Source organism: Xenopus tropicalis, chromosome 6, assembly GCF_000004195.4.
Source record: "Xenopus tropicalis strain Nigerian chromosome 6, UCB_Xtro_10.0, whole genome shotgun sequence".
NCBI classification, from domain to species: domain Eukaryota; kingdom Metazoa; phylum Chordata; class Amphibia; order Anura; family Pipidae; genus Xenopus; species Xenopus tropicalis.
In genome coordinates this window covers 1,620,668-1,646,374 of record NC_030682.2, presented here as the reverse complement: position 1 = coordinate 1,646,374, position 25,707 = coordinate 1,620,668, and the positions used below count along the sequence as shown (strand labels likewise).

Below are 25,707 nucleotides of genomic sequence, written 5' to 3'. Positions count from 1 at the left end.
TAGTGCCCATCAGCCCAATAACTTCTCTGTATGTAACACAGTGAGTGTATCTGCCCCTTACACCCCCCCCCCCCAGGGCTAAGGTACAGAATATTACTCACTTTAGTGCCCATCAGCCCAATAACTTCTCTGTATGTAACACAGTGAGTGTATCTGCCCCTTACACTCCCCCCCCCCCAGGGCTAAGGTACAGAATATTATTCACTTTAGTGCCCATCAGCCCAATAACTTCTCTGTATGTAACACAGTGAGTGTATCTGCCCCTTACACTCCCCCCCCCCCAGGGCTAAGGTACAGAATATTATTCACTTTAGTGCCCATCAGCCCAATAACTTCTCTGTATGTAACACAGTGAGTGTATCTGCCCCTTACACTCCCCCCCCCCCCCCCCCCCCCAGGGCTAAGGTACAGAATATTATTCACTTTAGTGCCCATCAGCCCAATAACTTCTCTGTATGTAACACAGTGAGTGTATCTGCCCCTTACACTCCCCCCCCCCCCCCAGGGCTAAGGTACAGAATATTATTCACTTTAGTGCCCATCAGCCCAATAACTTCTCTGTATGTAACACAGTGACTGTATCTGCCCCTTACACCCCCCCCCAGGGCTAAGGTACAGAATATTACTCACTTTAGTGCCCATCAGCCCAATAACTTCTCTGTATGTAACACAGTGACTGTATCTGCCCCTTACACTCCCCCCAGGGCTAAGGTACAGAATATTACTCACTTTAGTGCCCATCAGCCCAATAACTTCTCTGTATGTAACACAGTGACTGTATCTGCCCCTTACACCCCCCCCCCAGGGCTAAGGTACAGAATATTATTCACTTTAGTGCCCATCAGCCCAATAACTTCTCTGTATGTAACACAGTGACTGTATCTGCCCCTTACACTCCCCCCCCCCCCAGGGCTAAGGTACAGAATATTATTCACTTTAGTGCCCATCAGCCCAATAACTTCTCTGTATGTAACACAGTGACTGTATCTGCCCCTTACACTCCCCCCCAGGGCTAAGGTACAGAATATTATTCACTTTAGTGCCCATCAGCCCAATAACTTCTCTGTATGTAACACAGTGACTGTATCTGCCCCTTACACTCCCCCCCCAGGGCTAAGGTACAGAATATTATTCACTTTAGTGCCCATCAGCCCAATAACTTCTCTGTATGTAACACAGTGAGTGTATCTGCCCCTTACACTCCCCCCCCCCCAGGGCTAAGGTACAGAATATTATTCACTTTAGTGCCCATCAGCCCAATAACTTCTCTGTATGTAACACAGTGAGTGTATCTGCCCCTTACACTCCCCCCCCCCCAGGGCTAAGGTACAGAATATTATTCACTTTAGTGCCCATCAGCCCAATAACTTCTCTGTATGTAACACAGTGAGTGTATCTGCCCCTTACACTCCCCCCCCCCAGGGCTAAGGTACAGAATATTATTCACTTTAGTGCCCATCAGCCCAATAACTTCTCTGTATGTAACACAGTGACTGTATCTGCCCCTTACACTCCCCCCCAGGGCTAAGGTACAGAATATTATTCACTTTAGTGCCCATCAGCCCAATAACTTCTCTGTATGTAACACAGTGACTGTATCTGCCCCTTACACCCCCCCCCCCAGGGCTAAGGTACAGAATATTATTCACTTTAGTGCCCATCAGCCCAATAACTTCTCTGTATGTAACACAGTGACTGTATCTGCCCCTTACACTCCCCCCCCCCCCCAGGGCTAAGGTACAGAATATTATTCACTTTAGTGCCCATCAGCCCAATAACTTCTCTGTATGTAACACAGTGACTGTATCTGCCCCTTACACCCCCCCCCCAGGGCTAAGGTACAGAATATTATTCACTTAGTGCCCATCAGCCCAATAACTTCTCTGTATGTAACACAGTGAGTGTATCTGCCCCTTACACTCCCCCCCCCCCAGGGCTAAGGTACAGAATATTACTCACTTTAGTGCCCATCAGCCCAATAACTTCTCTGTATGTAACACAGTGACTGTATCTGCCCCTTACACTCCCCCCCAGGGCTAAGGTACAGAATATTATTCACTTTAGTGCCCATCAGCCCAATAACTTCTCTGTATGTAACACAGTGACTGTATCTGCCCCTTACACCCCCCCCCCAGGGCTAAGGTACAGAATATTATTCACTTTAGTGCCCATCAGCCCAATAACTTCTCTGTATGTAACACAGTGACTGTATCTGCCCCTTACACCCCCCCCCCCAGGGCTAAGGTACAGAATATTATTCACTTTAGTGCCCATCAGCCCAATAACTTCTCTGTATGTAACACAGTGACTGTATCTGCCCCTTACACTCCCCCCCCAGGGCTAAGGTACAGAATATTACTCACTTTAGTGCCCATCAGCCCAATAACTTCTCTGTATGTAACACAGTGAGTGTATCTGCCCCTTACACTCCCCCCCCCCCCCAGGGCTAAGGTACAGAATATTACTCACTTTAGTGCCCATCAGCCCAATAACTTCTCTGTATGTAACACAGTGACTGTATCTGCCCCTTACACCCCCCCCAGGGCTAAGGTACAGAATATTATTCACTTTAGTGCCCATCAGCCCAATAACTTCTCTGTATGTAACACAGTGACTGTATCTGCCCCTTACACCCCCCCCCCCAGGGCTAAGGTACAGAATATTACTCACTTTAGTGCCCATCAGCCCAATAACTTCTCTGTATGTAACACAGTGAGTGTATCTGCCCCTTACACCCCCCCCCCCCCCAGGGCTAAGGTACAGAATATTATTCACTTTAGTGCCCATCAGCCCAATAACTTCTCTGTATGTAACACAGTGACTGTATCTGCCCCTTACACTCCCCCCCCCCAGGGCTAAGGTACAGAATATTATTCACTTTAGTGCCCATCAGCCCAATAACTTCTCTGTATGTAACACAGTGACTGTATCTGCCCCTTACACTCCCCCCCCCAGGGCTAAGGTACAGAATATTACTCACTTTAGTGCCCATCAGCCCAATAACTTCTCTGTATGTAACACAGTGAGTGTATCTGCCCCTTACACCCCCCCCCAGGGCTAAGGTACAGAATATTATTCACTTTAGTGCCCATCAGCCCAATAACTTCTCTGTATGTAACACAGTGACTGTATCTGCCCCTTACACTCCCCCCCCCAGGGCTAAGGTACAGAATATTATTCACTTTAGTGCCCATCAGCCCAATAACTTCTCTGTATGTAACACAGTGAGTGTATCTGCCCCTTACACCCCCCCCCCCCAGGGCTAAGGTACAGAATATTACTCACTTTAGTGCCCATCAGCCCAATAACTTCTCTGTATGTAACACAGTGAGTGTATCTGCCCCTTACACCCCCCCCCCCAGGGCTAAGGTACAGAATATTACTCACTTTAGTGCCCATCAGCCCAATAACTTCTCTGTATGTAACACAGTGAGTGTATCTGCCCCTTACACTCCCCCCCCCCCAGGGCTAAGGTACAGAATATTATTCACTTTAGTGCCCATCAGCCCAATAACTTCTCTGTATGTAACACAGTGAGTGTATCTGCCCCTTACACTCCCCCCCCCCCCAGGGCTAAGGTACAGAATATTATTCACTTTAGTGCCCATCAGCCCAATAACTTCTCTGTATGTAACACAGTGAGTGTATCTGCCCCTTACACTCCCCCCCCCCCCCCCCCCCCCAGGGCTAAGGTACAGAATATTATTCACTTTAGTGCCCATCAGCCCAATAACTTCTCTGTATGTAACACAGTGAGTGTATCTGCCCCTTACACTCCCCCCCCCCCCCCCAGGGCTAAGGTACAGAATATTATTCACTTTAGTGCCCATCAGCCCAATAACTTCTCTGTATGTAACACAGTGACTGTATCTGCCCCTTACACCCCCCCCCAGGGCTAAGGTACAGAATATTACTCACTTTAGTGCCCATCAGCCCAATAACTTCTCTGTATGTAACACAGTGACTGTATCTGCCCCTTACACTCCCCCCAGGGCTAAGGTACAGAATATTACTCACTTTAGTGCCCATCAGCCCAATAACTTCTCTGTATGTAACACAGTGACTGTATCTGCCCCTTACACTCCCCCCCCCCCCAGGGCTAAGGTACAGAATATTATTCACTTTAGTGCCCATCAGCCCAATAACTTCTCTGTATGTAACACAGTGACTGTATCTGCCCCTTACACTCCCCCCCCCCCCAGGGCTAAGGTACAGAATATTATTCACTTTAGTGCCCATCAGCCCAATAACTTCTCTGTATGTAACACAGTGACTGTATCTGCCCCTTACACTCCCCCCCAGGGCTAAGGTACAGAATATTATTCACTTTAGTGCCCATCAGCCCAATAACTTCTCTGTATGTAACACAGTGACTGTATCTGCCCCTTACACTCCCCCCCCAGGGCTAAGGTACAGAATATTATTCACTTTAGTGCCCATCAGCCCAATAACTTCTCTGTATGTAACACAGTGAGTGTATCTGCCCCTTACACTCCCCCCCCCCCAGGGCTAAGGTACAGAATATTATTCACTTTAGTGCCCATCAGCCCAATAACTTCTCTGTATGTAACACAGTGACTGTATCTGCCCCTTACACTCCCCCCCCCCAGGGCTAAGGTACAGAATATTATTCACTTTAGTGCCCATCAGCCCAATAACTTCTCTGTATGTAACACAGTGACTGTATCTGCCCCTTACACTCCCCCCCAGGGCTAAGGTACAGAATATTATTCACTTTAGTGCCCATCAGCCCAATAACTTCTCTGTATGTAACACAGTGACTGTATCTGCCCCTTACACCCCCCCCCCCCCCAGGGCTAAGGTACAGAATATTATTCACTTTAGTGCCCATCAGCCCAATAACTTCTCTGTATGTAACACAGTGACTGTATCTGCCCCTTACACCCCCCCCCCCAGGGCTAAGGTACAGAATATTATTCACTTTAGTGCCCATCAGCCCAATAACTTCTCTGTATGTAACACAGTGACTGTATCTGCCCCTTACACTCCCCCCCCCCCCAGGGCTAAGGTACAGAATATTATTCACTTTAGTGCCCATCAGCCCAATAACTTCTCTGTATGTAACACAGTGACTGTATCTGCCCCTTACACCCCCCCCCCCAGGGCTAAGGTACAGAATATTATTCACTTTAGTGCCCATCAGCCCAATAACTTCTCTGTATGTAACACAGTGAGTGTATCTGCCCCTTACACTCCCCCCCCCCCCAGGGCTAAGGTACAGAATATTACTCACTTTAGTGCCCATCAGCCCAATAACTTCTCTGTATGTAACACAGTGACTGTATCTGCCCCTTACACCCCCCCCAGGGCTAAGGTACAGAATATTATTCACTTTAGTGCCCATCAGCCCAATAACTTCTCTGTATGTAACACAGTGACTGTATCTGCCCCTTACACCCCCCCCCCCCAGGGCTAAGGTACAGAATATTATTCACTTTAGTGCCCATCAGCCCAATAACTTCTCTGTATGTAACACAGTGACTGTATCTGCCCCTTACACTCCCCCCCCCCAGGGCTAAGGTACAGAATATTATTCACTTTAGTGCCCATCAGCCCAATAACTTCTCTGTATGTAACACAGTGACTGTATCTGCCCCTTACACTCCCCCCCCCCCCAGGGCTAAGGTACAGAATATTATTCACTTTAGTGCCCATCAGCCCAATAACTTCTCTGTATGTAACACAGTGACTGTATCTGCCCCTTACACTCCCCCCCCCCCAGGGCTAAGGTACAGAATATTATTCACTTTAGTGCCCATCAGCCCAATAACTTCTCTGTATGTAACACAGTGACTGTATCTGCCCCTTACACCCCCCCCCCCAGGGCTAAGGTACAGAATATTATTCACTTTAGTGCCCATCAGCCCAATAACTTCTCTGTATGTAACACAGTGACTGTATCTGCCCCTTACACTCCCCCCCCCCAGGGCTAAGGTACAGAATATTATTCACTTTAGTGCCCATCAGCCCAATAACTTCTCTGTATGTAACACAGTGAGTGTATCTGCCCCTTACACTCCCCCCCCCCCAGGGCTAAGGTACAGAATATTATTCACTTTAGTGCCCATCAGCCCAATAACTTCTCTGTATGTAACACAGTGACTGTATCTGCCCCTTACACCCCCCCCCCAGGGCTAAGGTACAGAATATTATTCACTTTAGTGCCCATCAGCCCAATAACTTCTCTGTATGTAACACAGTGAGTGTATCTGCCCCTTACACTCCCCCCCCAGGGCTAAGGTACAGAATATTACTCACTTTAGTGCCCATCAGCCCAATAACTTCTCTGTATGTAACACAGTGAGTGTATCTGCCCCTTACACTCCCCCCCCCCCCCAGGGCTAAGGTACAGAATATTACTCACTTTAGTGCCCATCAGCCCAATAACTTCTCTGTATGTAACACAGTGAGTGTATCTGCCCCTTACACTCCCCCCCCCCAGGGCTAAGGTACAGAATATTATTCACTTTAGTGCCCATCAGCCCAATAACTTCTCTGTATGTAACACAGTGACTGTATCTGCCCCTTACACTCCCCCCCAGGGCTAAGGTACAGAATATTACTCACTTTAGTGCCCATCAGCCCAATAACTTCTCTGTATGTAACACAGTGACTGTATCTGCCCCTTACACTCCCCCCCAGGGCTAAGGTACAGAATATTACTCACTTTAGTGCCCATCAGCCCAATAACTTCTCTGTATGTAACACAGTGACTGTATCTGCCCCTTACACCCCCCCCAGGGCTAAGGTACAGAATATTATTCACTTTAGTGCCCATCAGCCCAATAACTTCTCTGTATGTAACACAGTGACTGTATCTGCCCCTTACACCCCCCCCCCCAGGGCTAAGGTACAGAATATTATTCACTTTAGTGCCCATCAGCCCAATAACTTCTCTGTATGTAACACAGTGACTGTATCTGCCCCTTACACTCCCCCCCCCAGGGCTAAGGTACAGAATATTATTCACTTTAGTGCCCATCAGCCCAATAACTTCTCTGTATGTAACACAGTGACTGTATCTGCCCCTTACACTCCCCCCCCCCCAGGGCTAAGGTACAGAATATTATTCACTTTAGTGCCCATCAGCCCAATAACTTCTCTGTATGTAACACAGTGACTGTATCTGCCCCTTACACCCCCCCCCCCAGGGCTAAGGTACAGAATATTATTCACTTTAGTGCCCATCAGCCCAATAACTTCTCTGTATGTAACACAGTGACTGTATCTGCCCCTTACACTCCCCCCCCCCAGGGCTAAGGTACAGAATATTACTCACTTTAGTGCCCATCAGCCCAATAACTTCTCTGTATGTAACACAGTGAGTGTATCTGCCCCTTACACCCCCCCCAGGGCTAAGGTACAGAATATTATTCACTTTAGTGCCCATCAGCCCAATAACTTCTCTGTATGTAACACAGTGACTGTATCTGCCCCTTACACTCCCCCCCCCCAGGGCTAAGGTACAGAATATTACTCACTTTAGTGCCCATCAGCCCAATAACTTCTCTGTATGTAACACAGTGAGTGTATCTGCCCCTTACACCCCCCCCCCAGGGCTAAGGTACAGAATATTATTCACTTTAGTGCCCATCAGCCCAATAACTTCTCTGTATGTAACACAGTGAGTGTATCTGCCCCTTACACTCCCCCCCCCCCCAGGGCTAAGGTACAGAATATTATTCACTTTAGTGCCCATCAGCCCAATAACTTCTCTGTATGTAACACAGTGAGTGTATCTGCCCCTTACACTCCCCCCCCCCCCCCCCCCCAGGGCTAAGGTACAGAATATTATTCACTTTAGTGCCCATCAGCCCAATAACTTCTCTGTATGTAACACAGTGACTGTATCTGCCCCTTACACTCCCCCCCAGGGCTAAGGTACAGAATATTATTCACTTTAGTGCCCATCAGCCCAATAACTTCTCTGTATGTAACACAGTGACTGTATCTGCCCCTTACACTCCCCCCCCCCCCCCCAGGGCTAAGGTACAGAATATTACTCACTTTAGTGCCCATCAGCCCAATAACCTCACACAAAGTGTTTATGAAGCAGTTGCATGGGGGTGTGTGTGCATTACACACGGGGAGAGGCCAAACTGTGCCAGTAGGTGTATAGGCAGAACAACATGTACAGGGGAACCCTACAGAGAAGGGTGAAGCTCACTAAGGCCTCCCTGGTCCCTATCGATCTTTGGTGGCCAATTTGGGTTTCCTGAAGGAAAGGGAGATGTTGCACCACAAATGCCTCAATATAGAAGAATATAAATGTGTGAGTTTCTCCTCCTTCCCTTTGGCTTTAAGTAACTTTGTCTAATATGTTGGACTTTTCTTGCTATGACCCAAGGCCATCCCCTCAGGTCTCCAGCAAGAAAGCTGCTTTCATGAACATTCCCTCACTGTGTGCGGATGGGGGGGGGGATCATCTACCAACTGGACATTAATGTTGATGGGTGAGTGTGGGGGGGGGTGGAAGGGTTTCATCCCATGGCGGAATGGAAAGACATTGCTGGGAACTCTTGTAGGGGTTGGTGAGCGGTGGTTGGTAAAGACTCTGAGCCAATATCATGATCAACTAATACTAATTAGAAATGTAACTGGGATTTATTACTATTAATATTGTAGGAACTGGTAACTGGAGGGTGAGCCAATATAGGTACAAAATATATAGAATATTATGTATAAATGTATTTCTTGTGGAACACTCCCTTGGTACTTATGTGCTGCACTATTCTGGGCTCACCGGGCCTCTAGTTGCCCATGTTTTATCCAGCAAAGAGTTCATGTAAAACTCTTCAAACCGTAGGGGGCGCTGGCCTCCCGTGATGCCCACTAGCAAGTGTGCCTGTGAATTGGGTGCATTTGTATCTTTTGAATTGTAACTTGGGATTATTCTTTTACCAAATAGATAACCGCAGTGTCATCAGAAGAACGTGCTCAGAAGGTTTTGGCCCAATGGGCCCAGGAGGCACCTGGAACCTTTGGATGAAACCCGAGAAGGTTTTGAGGAAGGGAAATTGAGACAGAGAATTCCGCCGACCAAAGAACATTAATAATGGTGATCAGGTGCCCGGGGAGACGGCAGCACCAGGAATAGCGCAGGAACTGGGTCAGGCAGGAGAGACTCATCTTTCCTGGGCAGTTACTAAGGGTACTACTGTTCATACGCGCCGGAGAAAGGGCAAGTTGGCACCAAATTAGATGAAATCTGTAGAGCCAGTTCAATCAAACCTACTCATACTGTGATACTGGTTCTTTTCCATTTGGTCCCAGACTTCCTTTCCCTACTGGGTTCTGTGATTCTATGGTTATTGGCCCATCTTGGTGGTCACAGGAGTTCCGTGTCCATCCAAGACTTTCTCACCCCATTAGGTTCCATGTTTCTATGGGTTTCTATGGGTTCTGGTCCATCTGGGAGTAGCTTATTACTGTTCTCCTGACCAATCATTCACAAGCAGAGTTTGTAATAGTCATAGGATGAGGTATGGTGGGGCTGTGTGTCCCCGTGGCCAGTTGAGGGGGCCATAATATGATCCAGTTGAGTGATTGGATGAGTAGCCTCCATCTCTCACAATCCTGCTCTGTTACACGAGGATCCCTAACATCACAGTCATTAGTTAATATGGGACAAAGCTTAGTCTCATTTTCAGGTGCTGTCTCAGCCAAAATACCCCCCCCATTCACTGACGTACATGTGCATTGTTATTCAGCCATTTTCCAACGCCGGGCTATTTATAATGCTGCTGGGGTTGGTACATTGTGATTAATTTCTTTACCGTTTCAGGCTAAATTTATACACCTCTCTATCTTCCTCAGGTTGAGTCAGGCAGGCATAGAGCGCGGCGCTGCCGGGGGCACAACTAGAGAAAATCCAGCACGCGGGGGCAACTCGGCAGGGCAGGGTGGCAGTTAGAGGGTGAGCTGGGAGAAATCCATTTACAAAGAAGATATTTTATGGCATTTGTCTCATTGGTTTCATCCTCTGAAAAGTCACAAAGTAGAACTGCCCCAGAGGGGTCATTACCCCAAACAACTGAAGACCCACGGCGCTAAAATAATCTTCTATGACAAACAAGGAGAACCTGAGCGCTGCCTGCCCAAGTGGATCCATCCCACGGCAGAACGAGACAGAACGAGACAGAACGAGACAGAACGAGACATTCTGCCCAACAGGAGACCAATGACCTACCTGAGTGACCTTCTCTGTGACATTGTGTGTTCGGTCCTTCAGCTTGCTGGGGGCAATGATCTCCTTTTCATTGGATGGGGAGGTCAGGAATGAGTCTCCTTTAAAGTCCACAAAGTTCAGGGTGATTTGAGGGATTTTACTGATGGTTCTGTACCTCATTAAGTCTGAGTCCGACGTGGAGTTGAGAAGATTGGCGCGGATATTGTTCATGGCCCCTATAGGGAAGAATAAAATCCTGATTCCTGAACCATTCCCAGCACACATGGGCACCGGTCTATCGGTCAGTCCTTCCTTCTATTGCCCCCTGCCCCAGAATCCTCATTGGTGCCCCCTGTCCAGTATCCTGCCTTTTGTGTACCCTGACCCAGAATCCTCTTCATTTCTGCCCCCTGCCCCAGAATCCTTCTCTTTGTTGTACCCTGACCCAGAATCCTCTTCATTTCTGCCCCCTGCCCCAGAATCCTTCTCTTTGTTGTACCCTGACCCAGAATCCTCTTCATTTCTGCCCCCTGCCCCAGAATCCTTCTCTTTGTTGTACCCTGACCCAGAATCCTCTTCATTTCTGCCCCCTGTCCCAGAATTCTCCTCACTCTGGACCCCTGTCTCAAAACCCTCCCCTCTCCAACCCATGCTCCAAAATCCTCTCTTCTGTTTCCTGATCCAGAAGAATTCTCTCTCCGGCCCTCTGCCCAATATGCTTTTCACACATTGAAATAAGAACAATTACTAATCTGTTCTAGTGTTAGTTGCTGTAGGTACTTCCTGGTCACCTCACAGGGCACTTTCCCTCTCTCCAGGACTAGAGTTATCTTTTCTGGAAATATGTCTATGAAGATTTTTATTCATCCAGGTCATGGTAAATCTAGTATAAATAAATCTAAAGCAACTGGACTTGTTTGGTAATCATTGAACTGAAGAAGCTGCTCGGATGAGTAGAGAAACGTCTTCAATGATTACCAAATAAGTCCAGTTACTTTAGATTTATTTATACTAGATATTTTCTGGAAAGAATGAGTGGCCTCTCCAGGACTGGAGTTATCTTTTCTGGAAAGAATGAGTGGCCTCTCCAGGACTGGAGTTATTATTACTGGAAAGAATGAGTGGCCTCTCCAGGACTGGAGTTATCTTTTCTGGAAAGAATGAGTGGCCTCTCCAGGACTGGAGTTATCTTTTCTGGAAAGAATGAGTGGCCTCTCCAGGACTGGAGTTATCTTTTCTGGAAAGAATGAGTGGCCTCTCCAGGACTAGCGTTATCTTTTCTGGAAAGAATGAGTGGCCTCTCCAGGACTGGAGTTATCATTACTGGAAAGAATGAGTGGCCTCTCCAGGACTAGCGTTATCTTTTCTGAAAAGAATGAGTGGCCTCTCCAGGACTAGCATTATCTTTTCTGGAAAGAATGAGTGGCCTCTCCAGGACTAGCATTATCTTTTCTGGAAAGAATGAGTGGCCTCTCCAGGACTGGCGTTATCTTTTCTGGAAAGAATGAGTGGCCTCTCCAGGACTAGCATTATCTTTTCTGGAAAGAATGAGTGGCCTCTCCAGGACTGGCATTATCTTTTCTGGAAAGAATGAGTGGCCTCTCCAGGACTGGCGTTATCTTTTCTGGAAAGAATGAGTGGCCTCTCCAGGACTAGAGTTATCATTACTGGAAAGAATGAGTGGCCTCTCCAGGACTAGAGTTATCATTACTGGAAAGAATGAGTGGCCTCTCCAGGACTAGAGTTATCATTACTGGAAAGAATGAGTGGCCTCTCCAGGACTAGAGTTATCATTACTGGAAAGAATGAGTGGCCCCTCCAGGACTAGAGTTATCATTACTGGAAAGAATGAGTGGCCTCTCCAGGACTAGAGTTATCATTACTGGAAAGAATGAGTGGCCTCTCCAGGACTAGAGTTATCTTTTCTGGAAAGAATGAGTGGCCTCTCCAGGACTGGAGTTATCTTTTCTGGAAAGAATGAGTGGCCTCTCCAGGACTGGAGTTATCTTTTCTGGAAAGAATGAGTGGCCTCTCCAGGACTGGAGTTATCTTTTCTGGAAAGAATGAGTGGCCTCTCCAGGACTGGAGTTATCATTACTGGAAAGAATGAGTGGCCTCTCCAGGACTAGCCTTATCTTTTCTGAAAAGAATGAGTGGCCTCTCCAGGACTAGCATTATCTTTTCTGGAAAGAATGAGTGGCCTCTCCAGGACTAGCATTATCTTTTCTGGAAAGAATGAGTGGCCTCTCCAGGACTGGCGTTATCTTTTCTGGAAAGAATGAGTGGCCTCTCCAGGACTAGCATTATCTTTTCTGGAAAGAATGAGTGGCCTCTCCAGGACTGGCGTTATCTTTTCTGGAAAGAATGAGTGGCCTCTCCAGGACTGGCGTTATCTTTTCTGGAAAGGATGAGTGGCCTCTCCAGGACTAGAGTTATCATTACTGGAAAGAATGAGTGGCCTCTCCAGGACTAGAGTTATCATTACTGGAAAGAATGAGTGGCCTCTCCAGGACTAGAGTTATCATTACTGGAAAGAATGAGTGGCCTCTCCAGGACTAGAGTTATCATTACTGGAAAGAATGAGTGGCCCCTCCAGGACTAGAGTTATCATTACTGGAAAGAATGAGTGGCCTCTCCAGGACTAGAGTTATCATTACTGGAAAGAATGAGTGGCCTCTCCAGGACTAGAGTTATCATTACTGGAAAGAATGAGTGGCCTCTCCAGGACTGGAGTTATCTTTTCTGGAAAGAATGAGTGGCCTCTCCAGGACTGGAGTTATCTTTTCTGGAAAGAATGAGTGGCCTCTCCAGGACTGGAGTTATCTTTTCTGGAAAGAATGAGTGGCCTCTCCAGGACTGGAGTTATCTTTTCTGGAAAGAATGAGTGGCCTCTCCAGGACTGGAGTTATCTTTTCTGGAAAGAATGAGTGGCCTCTCCAGGACTAGCGTTATCTTTTCTGGAAAGAATGAGTGGCCTCTCCAGGACTGGAGTTATCTTTTCTGGAAAGAGTAAGTGTTTGAACCAAACTAGAGAAACATTCACAGAAAATAGTGAGAACTTGACCAGAACCAGAGGTACCACAAGTGGCGAGAGCTTACCAGTGCTGGAGTTGCGGTTTCTGAACTTTTCCAGGTCTACTTTCATGGCTTCAATCTCGTCTACTGAGGAGGCCCTTCGGATGCTGTAGAAACTCTCCCGAGAGCGACTGCGCGATAGGCTGCAGTTGGAAAAGGACATGTCCAGGTTGAGGAGGTCTTTGTCTGTGTGGGGAGATGACTGCACTGCCGACTCCTTGTTCCCTTCCTCGTCAGGAGGGGCCTTGGGTTCCTTGCTGCCTATCAGCGCCTGCTGGTCCTCAGACTGAGAGCCAATGCAGTTGTTTATGGGTGTCAAGTTCATCTCCTCCAAAGCCACCGTGTCGCTGCTGTGCTTCGAGAAATCCACCACAACCACATCGGGATCCTCCTGAGGGAGAGACTGTTTGCTCCCCGTAAGGGCCAGTAACGCTGGGAGTTTCAGCTTAAATGACTTGCCCCGACCTGCGGGAACATGGGAACCAGTTACTGAGCGTCAATGACAATTCTCCTTCTTCTACTTCATCAGCAGTTTTACTAGCAGTCTCCTCTAAATAACCGTCATCAGTTCATATCCCCATTTTGTGCCCTCACTGAGTGCAGAACCTGGAATGACCCAAGGACTCTCTCTAGAACGATTACCCAGAACCCTTATCTATAGGTTGATTCTTTCATTCTCAGTCCGACTTCACCCCCCACTAATTAACCATCTCCTGGCCCAACGTTGACCCTTGTTGTTTATAGCTTTTTGGGAAATGACCCAATGACTCTCTCTAGAACGATTACCCAGAACCCTTATCTATAGGTTGATTCTTTCATTCTCAGTCCGACTTCACCCCCCACTAATAAACAAGCCCCTGGCCCAACGCTGACCCTTGTCGTTTATAGCTTTTTGGGAAATGACCCAATGACTCTCTCTAGAACGATTACCCAGAACCCTTATCTATAGGTTGATTCTTTCATTCTCAGTCCGACTTCACCCCCCACTGATTAACAAGCCCCTGGCCCAACGCTGACCCTTGTCGTTTATAGCTTTTTGGGAAATGAGCCATTGACGTTTCATTGGGTCACATCCCTGACCCATACGGATTTCTCCTGCTGGGCTGTACGGATGGAGAGAAGCCCTGGAGATGAGGTGACACTTTCCATGCCCAGCGGTGGCCTTTGCCTTCATAAATCCATGACGACTGTCACTTCTTCATTGATATAATAACACCTGCTCCTTGCTTGTTGCCCCAGGGGCCATTTACACATATGAATGGTTTGTCTATAACTAATCTAAGCCCCTTGCTCCCTGGGGTGTCAGAACCCCCCGTATTTATTCCTCCTCTCGTTAATCAATTGATTTTCCTCTGGTGTCGGCCAAGAATCCTTTTGCACTTATAGATCTCCAGTTGCCTCAGTAACGAAGGGTCACATGCTCCATATTTACTCCCGTTGTACAACCGCAATCCCCCACATGCCCCGCCTACTCCTGCCCCCCCTCAGAGTAAGGTCTCAGGCTGGAGGAGTAATAACAACCTCTAGCACAGGGCCCGTTAGGCTTCCTATCCAGATCCAATGTGGAATCACCTCCTGCCAACACACCTGTAGGTGCCCAAACCCTGGCCAAGCCGCCAGTTACTCACAGGATATATCGAACTCATATTGTACAGTTTCATTGCTCATTGGGCAATAGGTTCTGTCAGAATTCTGGTTATAGGGACCGGACCCCTTCACATGAGGAAAACAGAAACATGTACCTGAAGGGAACCAGTGGGACTGCACTTTGTGATTGGAGTCCTTGTTGGGAGAGACGAGCAGGTCCTTCTCCATCACCACCTCAAAGTTCAGAATGAACATAATGACTGATCCGTCCTCGTTCTTCACAGGAACCACATCCACCAAACACAGGAAACAACTCCCTACGGAACCAAAGACTGGAGTGAGAAAAGGGACTGCCCATTAGAACTCATAGCAGGGACTGACCCATAAACATACTATCCCACTGCTACTATAGGCACCATCTCTCCCTACTATACCTGCTATCCCACAGCCCCAGTCCCTTCCCAGAGGCTATTATCCCCCCACTGCTACTATAGGCACCATCTCTCCCTACTATACCTGCTATCCCACAGCCCCAGTCCCTTCCCAGAGGCTATTATCCCCCCACTGCTACTATAGGCACCATCTCTCCCTACTATACCTGCTATCCCACAGCCCCAGTCCCTTCCCAGAGGCTATTATCCCCCACTGCTACTATAGGCACCATCTCTCCCTACTATACCTGCTATCCCACAGCCCCAGTCCCTTCCCAGAGGCTATTATCCCCCCACTGCTACTATAGGCACCATCTCTCCCTACTATACCTGCTATCCCACAGCCCCAGTCCCTTCCCAGAGGCTATTATCCCCCACTGCTACTATAGGCACCATCTCTCCCTACTATACCTGCTATCCCACAGCCCCCAGTCCCTTCCCAGAGGCTATTATCCCACTGCTACTATAGGCACCATCTCTCCCTACTATACCTGCTATCCCACAGCCCCAGTCCCTTCCAGAGGCTATTATCCCCCCACTGCTACTATAGGCACCATCTCTCCCTACTATACCTGCTATCCCACAGCCCCAGTCCCTTCCCAGAGGCTATTATCTCCCACTGCTACTATAGGCACCATCTCTCCCTACTATACCTGCTATCCCACAGCCCCAGTCCCTTCCCAGAGGCTATTATCCCCCCACTGCTACTATAGGCACCATCTCTCCCTACTATACCTGCTATCCCACAGCCCCAGTCCTTCCCAGAGGCTATTATCCCCCACTGCTACTATAGGCACCATCTCTCCCTACTATACCTGCTATCCCACAGCCCCAGTCCCTTCCCAGAGGCTATTATCCCACTGCTACTATAGGCACCATCTCTCCCTACTATACCTGCTATCCCACAGCCCCAGTCCCTCCCAGAGGCTATTATCCCCCCACTGCTACTATAGGCACCATCTCTCCCTACTATACCTGCTATCCCACAGCCCCAGTCCCTTCCCAGAGGCTATTATCCCCCCACTGCTACTATAGGCACCATCTCTCCTACTATACCTGCTATCCCACAGCCCCAGTCCCTTCCCAGAGGCTATTATCCCCCCACTGCTACTATAGGCACCATCTCTCCCTACTATACCTGCTATCCCACAGCCCCAGTCCCTTCCCAGAGGCTATTATCCCCCCACTGCTACTATAGGCACCATCTCTCCCTACTATACGTAGTATCTCACAGTCTCTATGTAACCAGAGGACCAGGCTGTGATTCTGGAATCGATTTACTTTGAGCAGAAATAGAGATTTATATGAGCTACAGATGGAAGAGAAGGAAATGGCTAATGAACCCTCCCTGTGGCAAGTAGAGGTAAGATTTCCATCACGTGTCGCTAACACTAATCCCATAGCAACGAGTGATAAATGCCCAGATCTGTGTTTATCAGATTAGAGGATAGAATAACAGCACAGCCAATCTCTGATCCCCATGAACCCTCTCGTAATGTTGCTAAACAGGGAACGTGCCAAGGTGGGGTTGGGTGGAACCAGAGGGGGGAACGTGCCAAGGTGGGGTTGGGGGGAACCAGAGGGGGGGAACGTGCCAAGGTGGGGTTGGGGGGAACCAGAGGGGGGGAACGTGCCAAGGTGGGGTTGGGGAGAACCAGAGGGGGGGAACGTGCCAAGGTAGGGTTGGGGAGAACCCGAAGGGGGGAACGTGCCAAGGTGGGGTTGGGGGGAACCAGAGGGGGGGAACGTGCCAAGGTGGGGTTGGGGGGAACCAGAGGGGGGGAACGTGCCAAGGTAGGGTTGGGGAGAACCCGAAGGGGGGAACGTGCCAAGGTGGGGTTGGGGGGAACCAGAGGGGGGAAACGTGCCAAGGTGGGGTTGGGGGGAACCAGAGGGGGGGATCGTGCCAAGGTGGGGTTGGGGGGGAACCAGAGGGGGGGGAACGTGCCAAGGTGGGGTTGGGGGGAACCAGAGGGGGGGAACGTGCCAAGGTGGGGTTGGGGGGAACCAGAGGGGGGGAACGTGCCAAGGTGGGGTTGGGGGGGAACCAGAGGGGGGGAACGTGCCAAGGTGGGGTTGGGTGGAACCAGAGGGGGGGAACGTGCCAAGGTGGGGTTGGGGGGAACCAGAGGGGGAGATCGTGCCAAGGTGGGGTTGGGGGGGAACCAGAGGGGGGGAACGTGCCAAGGTGGGGTTGGGTGGAACCAGAGGGGGGGGAACGTGCCAAGATGGGGTTGGGGGGAACCAGAGGGGGGGAACGTGCCAAGGTGGGGTTGGGGGGAACCAGAGGGGGGGAACGTGCCAAGGTGGGGTTGGGGGAACCCGAGGGGGGGGAACATGCCAAGGTGGAGTTGGGGGGAACCAGAGGGGGGAAACGTGCCAAGGTGGGGTTGGGGGGAACCAGAGGGGGGGATCGTGCCAAGGTGGGGTTGGGGGGGAACCAGAGGGGGGGAACGTGCCAAGGTGGGGTTGGGTGGAACCAGAGGGGGGGAACGTGCCAAGGTGGGGTTGGGGGGAACCAGAGGGGGGGAACGTGCCAAGGTGGGGTTGGGGGGAAACAGAGGGGGGGATCGTGCCAAGGTAGGGTGGGGGAACCAGAGGGGGGGAACGTGCCAAGGTAGGGTTGGGGGAACCAGAGGGGGGGAACGTGCCAAGGTGGGGTTGGGGGGAACCAGAGGGGGGGAACGTGCCAAGGTGGGGTTGGGGGGAACGTGCCAAGGTAGGGTTGAGGGGAACCAGAGGGGGGGGAACGTGCCAAGGTAGGGTTGGGGGGAACCCAAGGGGGGGAACGTGCCAAGGTAGGGTTGGGGGGAACGTGCCAAAGTAGGGTTGGGGGGAACGTGCCAAGTTGGGGTGGGGGGAACCAGAGGGGGGGAACGTGCCAAGTTGGGGTTGGGGGGAACCAGAGGGAAGGAACGTGCCAAGGTGGGGTTGGGGGGAACCCGAGGGAGGGAACGTGCCAAGGTGGGTTGGGGGGAACCAGAGGGGGGGATGTGCCAAGGTGGGGTTGGGGGGAACCCGAGGGAGGGAACGTGCCAAGGTGGGGTTGGGGGGAACCAGAGGGGGGGGGACGTGCCAAGGTAGGGTTGGGGGAACCAGAGGGGGGGAACATGCCAAGGTGGAGTTGGGGGGAACCAGAGGGGGGAAACATGCCAAGGTGGGGTTGGGGGGAACCAGAGGGGGGATCGTGCCAAGGTGGGGTTGGGGGGGAACCAGAGGGGGGGAACGTGCCAAGGTGGGGTTGGGTGGAACCAGAGGGGGGGAACGTGCCAAGGTGGGGTTGGGGGGAACCAGAGGGGGGGAACGTGCCAAGGTGGGGTTGGGGGGAAACAGAGGGGGGATCGTGCCAAGGTAGGGTGGGGGGAACCAGAGGGGGGGAACGTGCCAAGGTAGGGTTGGGGGGAACCAGAGGGGGGGAACGTGCCAAGGTGGGGTTGGGGGGAACCAGAGGGGGGAAACGTGCCAAAGTAGGGTTGGGGGGAACGTGCCAAGGTAGGGTTGGGGGGAACCAGAGGGGGGAACGTGCCAAGGTAGGGTTGGGGGGAACCCAAGGGGGGGAACGTGCCAAGGTAGGGTTGGGGGGAACCCAAGGGGGGGAACGTGCCAAGGTAGGGTTGGGGGGAACGTGCCAAAGTAGGGTTGGGGGGAACGTGCCAAGTTGGGGTTGGGGGGAACCCGAGGGAGGGAACGTGCCAAGGTGGGGTTGGGGGGAACCAGAGAGGGGGAATGTGCCAAGGTGGGGTTGGGGGGAACCCGAGGGAGGGAACGTGCCAAGGTGGGGTTGGGGGGAACCAGAGGGGGGGAACGTGCCAAGGTAGGGTTGGGGGAACCAGAGGGGGGGGAACATGCCAAGGTGGAGTTGGGGGGAACCAGAGGGGGGAAACGTGCCAAGGTGGGGTTGGGGGGAACCAGAGGGGGGGATCGTGCCAAGGTGGGGTTGGGGGGGAACCAGAGGGGGGGAACGTGCCAAGGTGGGGTTGGGTGGAACCAGAGGGGGGAACGTGCCAAGGTGGGGTTGGGGGAACCAGAGGGGGGAACGTGCCAAGGTGGGGTTGGGGGGAAACAGAGGGGGGATCGTGCCAAGGTAGGGTGGGGGGACCAGAGGGGGGGAACGTGCCAAGGTAGGGTTGGGGGGAACCAGAGGGGGGGAACGTGCCAAGGTGGGGTTGGGGGGAACCAGAGGGGGGAAACGTGCCAAAGTAGGGTTGGGGGGAACGTGCCAAGGTAGGGTTGGGGGGAACCAGAGGGGGGGAACGTGCCAAGGTAGGGTTGGGGGGAACCCAAGGGGGGGAACGTGCCAAGGTAGGGTTGGGGGGAACCCAAGGGGGGGAACCTGCCAAGGTAGGGTTGGGGGGAACCCAAGGGGGGGAACGTGCCAAGGTAGGGTTGGGGGGAACGTGCCAAAGTAGGGTTGGGGGGAACGTGCCAAGTTGGGGTTGGGGGGAACCAGACGGGGGGAACGTGCCAAGTTGGGGTTGGGGGGAACCAGAGGGGGGGAACGTGCCAAGGTGGGGTTGGGGGGAACCCGAGGGAGGGAACGTGCCAAGGTGGGGTTGGGGGGAACCAGAGGGGGGGAATGTGCCAAGGTGGGGTTGGGGGGAACCCGAGGGAGGGAACGTGCCAAGGTGGGGTTGGGGGGAACCAGAGGGGGGGAACGTGCCAAGGTAGGGTTGGGGGAACCAGAGGGGGGAACGTGCCAGGGTAGGGTTGGGGGGAACCAGAGGGAGGGAACGTGCCAGGGTGGGGTTGGGGGGAACCCGAGGGAGGGAATGGCTGGAATATTGGGGTACAGTAGAGTTGGGAGGAGCTGGAAGGGTTTGGGTGGGACTCAACATCAGCTGCTGGAAATGGGTCATTAGAGAAGTCACTGGAGATGGAACCATAATGGGACCAGTAGATATTATGGAGAGAACACGGAACTCTGGGAGTGGGAGGCCACTGGGGTTTATCAGAACATGGAGGCTGGTGGGATCCATCTGGGAATATATGGAATTAGAATGTTCCGTGGGGGAGCAAGGGATTGGGTATGGGGAGGAGTGGGGAGATGGTGGGACAATGGGGTTCGAGGGTCAGGGAATTACACCGGCCAATGGGATTGTTTGTGTCACGTAGAGACAACACAGTCACAGGTAGTCAGGTCTCTCACAATCACCCCAATAGTAGACAGTCTCTATTGTGTCCAGCACTCACTGTGACTGTTTCCTCATGGGTCCAACCCGCGAGGGTCTGCCCCACCCAACTGGGTATGGGACCCTGATTGTCTCCTTGCTCCCAGCCAATGGGTATTGACTTTCCTTGTCTCCTTATTCCTACCCCCTAGGGGCGTGTCCTGCTCTTCTGATTGTTCCGGGCCCCTAGGGAGGGTTCTGATTGAGCCTTTCCATGTTACAGCAGCGAGGGGCACCCGGAACCCAATCCTACCCGGAACCCAATCCTACCTGGAACCCAATCCTACCCGGAACCCAATCCTACCCGGAACCCAACCCTACCCGGAACCCAATCCTACCCGGAACCCAACCCTACCCGGAACCCAATCCTACCCGGAACCCAACCCTACCCGGAACCCAATCCTACCCGGAACCCAACCCTACCCGGAACCCAATCCTACCCGGAACCCAACCCTACCCGGAACCCAACCCTACCCGGAACCCAATCCTACCCGGAACCCAATCCTACCCGGAACCCAACCCTACTTGGAACCCAATCCTACCCGGAACCCAATCCTACCCGGAACCCAATCCTACCAGAACCCAATCCTACCCGGAACCCAATCCTGCCCAGAACAAAAATGGTTAATCCAATGATGCGTATGTGCCACCCAGGGGCGCCCCAATATACACACAATGCCCTGTGCCCGGAATATCTGCCCTGTCACACACCCGGCCAGTGTTGGGCAGTTACTTGCACACCCGGCCAGTGTTGGGCAGTTACTCGCACACCCTCCCAGTGTTGGGCAGTTACTCACACACCCGGCCAGCGTTGGGCAGTTACTCACACACCCGGCCAGCGTTGGGCAGTTACTCACACACCCGGCCAGCGTTGGGCAGTTACTCACACACCCGGCCAGCGTTGGGCAGTTACTCACACACCCGGCCAGTGTTGGGCAGTTACTCACACACCCGGCCAGTGTTGGGCAGTTACTCACACACCCGGCCAATGTTGGGCAGTTACTCACACCCCCGTGCCATTTGCCCCACGACACACGGATATAATCCAGGGATGAGCTGCGGCTGAGAGGATTAGTTCATCTATCGGCTAATCCTGCCCACATGGCGCTTAATGAGCAGAAATCCGCTGAGAGGCCGCAAGGTGCCAGACGTTCCCTAACGGGGCAGTAACGAGAGCCCTGGGACCCATCTGCCCCTCCCTCCCTATAAACACCCAGGCTGGGGGCTCTAACGCCCTATGTGCCAGCGCGTCCGCAGCAATCGGGCACCTTGGGAATATATACTGTCAGAATGAATGGGATGCCCACTCCCTGCCCCGCTCCCTGCCCCGCTCCCTGCCCCGCTCCCTGCCCGCTCTCAGCCCCGCTCTCTGCCCCGCTCCCTGCCCCGCTCTCTGCCCCGCTCTCTGCCCCGCTCTCTGGCCCGCTCTCTGCCCCGCTCCCTGCCCCGCTCTCTGCCCCGCTCCCTGCCCGCTCTCTGCCCCGCTCTCTGCCCCGCTCTCTGGCCCGCTCTCTGCCCCCGCTCCCTGCCCCGCTCCCTGCCCCGCTCCCTGCCCCGCTCCCTGCCCCGCTCCCTGCCCCGCTCCCTGCCCCGCTCTCTGCCCCGCTCCCTGCCCCGCTCCCTGCCCCGCTCTCTGCCCCGCTCCCTGCCCCGCTCTCTGCCCCGCTGCCAACTCCCCGCCTGCGCCCGCTGCCAACTCCCCGCTCCCTGCCCCGCTGCCAACTCCCCGCCTGCTGCTGCCGCCCATAAATCTGCCTGCAATGGCGCTGCCTGCCCAGCACTGCCCTCTATGGCGAATGAGGGGGGCAACAGGCCAAGGTAACAGGGGGCAACCTAGGCTCCGAGCTGGGCCAGTGCCACACACCAGAGGGGTCAGGTCCGGCTGGGGGGCTACATTACATATAACAGCTGTTACTGAGGGGCCACAGATATCCTGGCATGGCTGCTAATATGGCAGGAGCAGGGGGGCCCCACATACACCCCCCCCCATGTGAGTCTGGGGTACAAGCAGCCTGGAATGAGGGCAAATTTCATTCTCCTGATCCAATGTCTCCTATTAACCCCTTGTGCATCAGCTGCCTCCTCCTTCTTGTACCCCCTGGCACCCCTCCTTCTTGTACCCCCTGGCACCCCTCCTGGCTTGTACCCCCTGACACCCCTCCTGGCTTGTACCCCCTGACACCCCTCCTGGCTTGTACCCCCTGGCACCCCTCCTGGCTTGTACCCCCTGGCACCCCTCCTGGCTTGTACCCCCTGGCACCCCTCCTGGCTTGTACCCCCTGGCACCCCTCCTGGCTTGTACCCCCTGGCACCCCTCCTGGTTTGTACCCCCTGGCACCCCTCCTGGCTTGTACCCCCTGGCACCTCCCACCCCAAGTCTCTCTGCCCCTTCCCTGAATCCCACCAACCCCCCTCAGGCTCTGCCCTGTAACCCATATATTTATGTACCATCTATTGTCCCTGGCACCACCATTAATGTGCCCGAGGCACCGTGCCAGTTGTGTTATATCAGTGATTCTCAACGTGGGGGTCGAATGAGCTTCTTCCAGGGGTCGCCCCCTATACACAGAGTGCGCACGCTGCGTAGGGCACCAACTCCCAGGGGGGCACCCAGACAGTAGCGCCGCTCCCTAGGCAGAGTGCGCACTCTGCGCAACAACATACCTTCGCCAGCGCCTCCTTCTCCCCTATGCCGCGGCAACAGGCCCTTTGATAAGGTTGCGCCCGTGCGTATGATGTCAGCGATGGGGCGCAACCTTATAGTAGTGCCTGTTGCCGCGGCATAGGGGAGAAGGAGCCGCCGACTATCACTGGTCTGTTGGGGGCACTTTCTGTGGGGGCAATTGGGGGCACTGTTTTTGGGGGCACTGTTTATGGGGGAAATTGGGGGTACTTTGTGTGGGGGCTACTGTCTATGGGGGGTACTGTGTATGAGGCAATTGGGGGTACTGTGTGTGGGGGCTACTGTCTATGGGGGGTACTGTGTATGAGGCAATTGGGGGCACTGTGTGTGGGGGCTACTGTCTATGGGGGGTACTGTGTATGAGGCAATTGGGGGTACTGTGTGTGGGGGCTACTGTCTATGGGGGGTACTGTGTATGAGGCAATTGGGGGCACTGTGTGTGGGGGCTACTGTCTATGGGGGTACTGTGTATGAGGCAATTGGGGGTACTGTGTGTGGGGGCTACTGTCTATGGGGGGTACTGTGTATGAGGCAATTGGGGATACTGTTTTTGGGGGCTACTGTCTATGGGGGTACTGTGTATGAGGCAATTGGGGGTACTGTGTGTGGGGGCTACTGTCTATGGGGGGTACTGTGTATGAGGCAATTGGGGGTACTGTGTGTGGGGGCTACTGTCTATGGGGGTACTGTGTATGAGGCAATTGGGGATACTGTTTTTGGGGGCTACTGTCTATGGGGGGTACTGTGTATGAGGCAATTGGGGGTACTGTGTGTGGGGGCTACTGTCTATGGGGGGTAACTGTGTATGAGGCAATTGGGGGCACTGTGTGTGGGGGCTACTGTCTATGGGGGGGTACTGTGTATGAGGCAATTGGGGGTACTGTGTGTGGGGGCTACTGTCTATGGGGGGTACTGTGTATGAGGCAATTGGGGGCACTGTGTGTGGGGGCTACTGTCTATGGGGGTACTGTGTATGAGGCAATTGGGGGTACTGTGTGTGGGGGCTACTGTCTATGGGGGTACTGTGGTATGAGGCAATTGGGGGCACTGTGTGTGGGGGCTACTGTCTATGGGGGGTACTGTGTATGAGGCAATTGGGGGTACTGTTTTTGGGGGCTACTGTCTATGGGGGTACTGTGTATGAGGCAATTGGGGGTACTGTTTTTTGGGGGCTACTGTCTATGGGGGTACTGTGTATGAGGCAATTGGGGGTACTGTTTTTGGGGGCTACTGTCTATGGGGGTACTGTGTATGAGGCAATTGGGGGTACTGTTTTTGGGGGCTACTGTCTATGGGGGGTACTGTGTATGAGGCAATTGGGGGCACTGTGTGTGGGGGCTACTGTCTATGGGGGTACTGTGTATGAGGCAATTGGGGGCACTGTGTGTGGGGGCTACTGTCTATGGGGGTACTGTGTATGAGGCAATTGGGGGCACTGTGTGTGGGGGCTACTGTCTATGGGGGGTACTGTGTATGAGGCAATTGGGGGCACTGTGTGTGGGGGGCTACTGTCTATGGGGGTACTGTGTATGAGGCAATTGGGGGTACTGTTTTTGGGGGCTACTGTCTATGGGGGTACTGTGTATGAGGCAATTGGGGGTACTGTTTTTGGGGGGCTACTGTCTATGGGGTACTGTGTATGAGGCAATTGGGGGGTACTGTTTTTGGGGGCTACTGTCTATGGGGGGTACTGTGTATGAGGCAATTGGGGGCACTGTGTGTGGGGGCTACTGTCTATGGGGGGTACTGTGTATGAGGCAATTGGGGGCACTGTGTGTGGGGGCTACTGTCTATGGGGGGTACTGTGTATGAGGCAATTGGGGGCACTGTGTGTGGGGGGCACTGTCTATGGGGGGAACACTTGCACATGCTTGCAGACAAAATTTCCCCATTTGCACTTGCCGGAAGCCCACTCACAGTCGGCTGGATCACTGCTGCTATTGGCAAGCTGAAACTGGGGCAATAAATTCAGTTTATTTATATTATAAAACCTGGCATTTTTACTTTTAGGGTTTCCTTCTCCTTTAAGACAAAATGTTATTCATTTGAAATTAGAAATAAATAGTTTTTGCTTATGTTCAACAGCGTAAAATACTTATTCATATCAGATCTTTACATTACAATTCATAACAAAATTACAGTTATGAAGTAGCGAAAATAATTTTATGGTTGGGGGGTCACGGCCTTAGCAAGATAAATACATGCAGAGCCCCCTGGTGGCCACTGTCAGTAGTGCAGCTGATAGAAATACAGGCAGGGGCTGCAGCTCATTCTGTAATAGGACCCACTATAAGTCACACAGAGCCCCCTGGTGGCCACTGTCAGTAGCGCAGCTGATAGAAATACAGGCAGGGGCTGCAGCTCATTCTGTAATAGGACCCACTATAAGTCACCACAGAGCCCCCTGGTGGCCACTGTCAGTAGCGCAGCTGATAGAAATACAGGCAGGGGCTGCAGCACATTCTGTAATAGGACCCACTATAAGTCACACAGAGCCCCCTGGTGGCCACTGTCAGTAGCTCAGCTGATAGAAATACAGGCAGGGGCTGCAGCTCATTCTGTAATAGGACCCAC

At 52.4% G+C, this 25,707-nt stretch overlaps 1 protein-coding gene across 6 annotated transcripts in view; it reads right to left on the bottom strand.

The window, feature by feature from the left end:
* Positions 1-25,707, bottom strand: part of kcnh6 (potassium channel, voltage gated eag related subfamily H, member 6) — a 228,442-nt gene that overhangs the window by 78,618 nt on the left and 124,117 nt on the right. For 4 of the 6 annotated variants that reach the window (XM_031903728.1, XM_031903732.1, XM_031903729.1 and 1 more), the window contains 3 exons: positions 15,007-15,183; positions 13,289-13,729; positions 10,211-10,425 (listed from right to left, as the gene is read on the bottom strand). In XM_031903728.1, the coding sequence (XP_031759588.1) occupies positions 10,211-10,425; positions 13,289-13,729; positions 15,007-15,183 (833 nt within the window). The remainder of the gene's footprint in view (positions 1-10,210; positions 10,426-13,288; positions 13,730-15,006; positions 15,184-25,707) is intronic. The other 2 variants (XM_031903731.1, XM_031903733.1) reach the window with 1 other exon arrangement.